Below are 4525 nucleotides of genomic sequence, written 5' to 3' on the forward strand. Positions count from 1 at the left end.
TGCCGACTGGGCGGGGCTTCCCACAGCCTGTTCCAGAGCCCTCCCACCCCGTCGGAGGCTCCCCGCCCTGAGGCTTCCTGTCCGAGGCTCTGCGGCCCACCTGGAGGGGGGACAACGGGTCCCTGTCCTTGCAAGGTGCCCTCCCCCTGCTCCTCAGCAACGGTGTGGCCTTCTGCTTGCAGCCCTCCTGGGGCAGCTCTGCTCCAACCCAAACGGGTCAGGAAAACTGCGGCAGGAGCACGCGTCCAGGGCCCACGTATCCCAGGCCAAGCTCAGGCACGGCTGCTTCTGGAACCCAGAGGTTGTGACCAAAAGGCCCAGTCGGGACAACACCAAAGCGGACCTCAAGAACCAGAAATCCAGCATTCCCTCCAGCACCTAGGGTCTGTGCTTCTGTGGGGGACGGGCCTCGTGGGCAGGGAGAATGGGGCTCACTGTGGGCTCGACACCACCTCACGAGGACACAAGGGCCAGGACCACTGGTGACGGTGATGACCAGGGGACGCTGAGCCCTGCACACAGTCGTGGCTTCAGGGGCGTGCACGCAGCAGAACAGCAGGGGCACCTTGGAGCGCCAGGTCCTGGGCAGGAGCGGTCTGTGCACCCAGGCTCCTGAGAGATGCTTGCAACCTGTCTGGCACACAGGGACCTGCCAGGGCATGTGGGGACCCGCAGGACACCTTTGGAAGGGTTTGTGACTTCAGTTTCTCCAGTTCCCGCAGCTACCTGAGGTCTGCAGCTAATCCTGGGCACCCGCTCTCCGGTGTTTCCCTCCAGAGAGGATCACCCTCGCTGAGTCACGATCCCGTCCTGGGGGTACCTCCCAGGCCCCTGCCACTTGGCGGTGGTGAGAGTGCTGCCCTCACCCTGCTCTGCCCACAGGGTCCCCCAGCCAAGGGTGCCCTTGAGAGTCACAGATCCACAGGGGACATAGTCACAGAACAAAGCCGGGGACAGGGCAGTATCTTCAAAACCTCTCTGGGTGCTTAAAAGCCTTCTGTCAAGTCTAGCCGGCACGCTTTCCACCTGCCTGTGCCCTGGCCAGTCCCTCACTGTCCCCTCTTCACAGCTACACCCTGGCTCCTCACGTCACCTGAGAGGAACTCTGGAGAGAAGCCAGGTGTGGTTCTCCGCCAACGCCGGCCAGTGACCACCAGGCCTGGGAATGGAGTGGCGAAGCCTGAGGTTCAGGCAACGGCCTCCCGAGTAGGCGCTGCTGGCAAGGACGAGGCCGTGCTGCCCACCGCAGAGCCTGGCGCACCCACCCAAACCCGCTGCCCTCTGAGCCTCTTCCTAGGACACCTGTGGCCTCCTCCAGTCCCCTTGGTCCCACTCACTGTGGAAAGCGGCCCTGCGGCAAGGTGTGTGGACGCCAGCATTCAGCACAGGCACGTGCTGGCTGGGGGCTGCAGGTGGAAAGTGCTGGCACTCACCGGGCTGAAGTGTTTTTCAGGAGCACAGGTGCTATGGTGGACGCTGATCCTTGAATGGACAGACAGGAGACGTTCAAACCCCTGGTTTCTTCATAACCCCAAAACCATCCCCTGGAAAGAAAACCCGCGGGGTAGCTGTTAGCTGGCTTTGCTTTCACACAGGTAACAGCACCCCCGCCCTCGGCCCGGGCTCTGGCACCCAGGAACTCACACCGCGAGAACTACGGGCTTCCCTTTGCTCGTGACTCTGGTCACCGAGAGTCAGAAGAGCAGGAGAGAAACCATGGCTCCAGGCTCTGGGGCCAGAGCAAGGCAACCATGCTCTGCCAAGAGCACCTCTCACGCTTCAGAACAAACTGCTCTGCCACGTCCCACGTGGAGGCTGCTGTGCGATGGCTACTCCACAGGGAAGCCTTGGCTGGCGATTTACACCAGGGGCTGTGACCACCGCTCCTACACCACACTCCAATGCGTTTAAAAGGCAGGAAGCCAGGCACAGTGGCACACGTTGTCATCCCAGATACCAGGGAGGCTGAGGCAGAAGGATCACAAGCTTGAGGCCAGCCTCAGCAACTTAGTGAGACCCTGATTCAATATTTTAAAAAGGGCTAGGGATGCAGCTCAGTGGCAACAAGACCCTGCTTCAGTCCCCAGAACTGAAAAAAGAGGCAGGGAAAAGGGAGGGTCCTTGGGAGGGGGTTTTGAGGACAGGCTTAGTGCCCCTCTGCACAGCAAGAGGCCTCTGCTGGCACAGCCCCAGACAGCCAGCAGGCGGCAGGTGCTGGGGAGGCCCCCGCAGGGTGGCGAGTGGGCGACAAGGCTACCTGTAGTACTCGTGCTTGTCCTGCGAGTACAGCAGGGGCTCCAGGCACGGCCGCTGGTCCACCTTCTCCTCCCAGGAGCCCTCCTTCCACCCTTCCGCATACCCTTGCAGGACATACACCTGGTCAATGAAGGGCCCACCGGACTCTGAAAAAAAAACCGAGAGAACAGGGCAGTGCAGAAGTGGCTGTGGCCACTCGCAGGCACATCCAGCCCCTGGCTCAGATGGACGTGGATGAGGTCAAGGGCACATTATCCCCAAAGACGACTGCGAGAGGCTCACACAGCAGACAGGGCAGAATCGGGCCCCTGGCTGGGGGCGGGGCCTCACAGGGCTCCTGCCACGGCCATCTTCTTCCTCTTGCTGCTCCTGTCATCGGGGGTCCCAGCCTCACTGCTCCCCACAGCCTCCCTCCCTCTCCTCTAGCACGGCCGAGCCTGCCCGCAGCTCCCTCCAGCACTGCCTGGCCCCCACGCTGGGCCCAGGGCTCTCCACCGTGACACCACTGCACTCCCTAGCTGCCCCGGTGAGCAGCCCGAGGGCCTATACCCCCTGCTGCCCCCTACACCATGCTGGGGCCACCTGCCACATCCCACATCCCAGGAAAGCTCTGGCCAAAGATGGAATGAACCACTTGGTTACGAGAAAACACACCACGCAGAATTCTGCCTTCCATGTCTGCTGGGATCAGGGGCTCGCAGCTGCGTGGCCAGTGCAGCTCCAGGGCTCCCCTCACCCTGGAGGGAGAAGAAGTGTGCCGGGCACTGGGCCTGCCCCGTCGCAAGCTTCACCCTCTCCAGGGAAGGCAGGCCTGGTCCAGCCAGCACGTCCGCCTGGGGAGGCCATGTGTGGCTCTTCCTGCAAGGCTCCTGGTCCTGTTCCAGCTGGAGGGATGCAGATTGAGTGGCAGAAGGGAGACACAGCTTTGCCACTTCCAGGTGCCACACACTAAAATGGCCAGAGCCCTGACTGTCCCTTTCCTAGCATCAGAAAACCACCAGCCTGACCTGATGGCCTGGAGGCAATGGCAGCTGGGTTTCTACGACCACAGCTCAGACCGGGGCGGGAAAGGGTGCACCTCACCAGTGTCTTATAAGGCCAGCCTGAATGAGGACAGCAGAAACACAGTGACTCACATGCCAGTGCTCCCAGGATCCACTCCAACAGCACACACTCCACAGCGAGGTGGTGAGAGCCCAGCACTAGGAGAATGGCCCTCAGCGCAGGGCAGACAGAGGCTGACCTGCACGAGGACTCCATCAGGCCACACGCGCCACCCACTCCTCTCAGGGTCTCCGGAAAGCAGCAGCAAAGGGCCACTTTTAAATCTGTGCTCTCCAACCAAAGTCACATTGCTAGACGTCTTAGATCATGTTCTAACGACAGCTTTAATCCTCAGAACGTTAACACGGAAGGAGGAGCAGCATGAAGTTAAAGAGGCAGCTTTACTGAAGTCCTTAGCAGTGCTGCAGTGAGACACCATGACCAGAGCCACACTCACAGCCGTCCTCTAGGAGGAAGAAGGCCTCTCTCCCAGGGTGCCCTGTCTGTTGGGTGACACCTGGGACGGGATGCTCTCTCATGCAAAGTGACTGTGCCAGCTGTTTAGAGGCTGCGACAGCCGTCCCCACAGTTCAAACCCATTTCCCCAGAGCAATGGTGCTGAGGGTGCCCATGCAGAGCAAGCACTGCAGCTGGGTGAGAGGACGCATGCAGCTGGGCCTGCAGGCCCAGCTAAATCACCACCTCACCTTCAATGAAGTGCTCATACTCAATGACCGGGATGTTTTTATTGAGACTTGGAAGATCAAAAAACTCAGACCAAGGAATCCGGTCCTGGAGGATATCAGGACTCTGCCAGTGATAGAGGCGGCCCCACGGGGGCAAGACGAGCACCCACTCCTCAGTCTTCAGCAGCGTCTTCAGCAGGGAGGCGATGCGGATGTAGACATCCCTGCGGAGGTTGAAGCCCTCCATGGGGTTGACGTCGTACAGAAGGTACCTGTGCGAAGAGCGGAACAGGGCTTCTGAGTGTAGGGCTGGTACACACCTGCCCAGACGGCTGCCTCAGTCACTGCTCCACTGGGCAGGCTTCAGTTTGCAGAGACAGCTGTCCACCTGTTTCTAAGTGACAATTACCTCAGCCCACAAGCATGACCAGACGTCCTAGTGCCCTTTAACAGCTGGCCATGCCATGGAACCTCAGCCCTGGGCCTCACTCAGGACGAGGGCTCGTCAGGGTTTCAACCTGGTCTAAAGGCCTCTGAGG

General features: G+C 60.5%; 1 protein-coding gene across 5 annotated transcripts in view; it reads right to left on the reverse strand.

Annotated features, from left to right (window-relative positions):
• Pofut2 (protein O-fucosyltransferase 2) overlaps positions 1–4519 on the reverse strand; it is an 11630-nt gene extending 7111 nt beyond the window's left edge. For 2 of the 5 annotated variants that reach the window (XR_007347859.1, XM_048803789.1), the window contains exons 1-3: positions 4008–4491; positions 2258–2402; positions 1434–1544 (exon numbers count right to left, since the gene is read on the reverse strand). Coding sequence is in view for 4 of the 5 variants with exons in the window: in XM_048803789.1 (XP_048659746.1) it covers positions 1434–1544; positions 2258–2402; positions 4008–4233 (482 nt within the window). In the remaining variant the exon portion in view is untranslated. Of the gene's footprint in view, positions 1–1433; positions 1545–2257; positions 2403–2910; positions 3372–4007 lie in introns of those variants that run through there. The other 3 variants (XM_015478860.2, XM_048803788.1, XM_048803790.1) reach the window with 3 other exon arrangements.
• Between the last annotated feature and the right edge of the window lie 6 nt (positions 4520–4525).

The sequence above is a fragment of the Marmota marmota genome, unplaced genomic scaffold (assembly GCF_001458135.2).
Source record: "Marmota marmota marmota unplaced genomic scaffold, marMar, whole genome shotgun sequence".
In the NCBI taxonomy this organism is placed as follows: domain Eukaryota; kingdom Metazoa; phylum Chordata; class Mammalia; order Rodentia; family Sciuridae; genus Marmota; species Marmota marmota.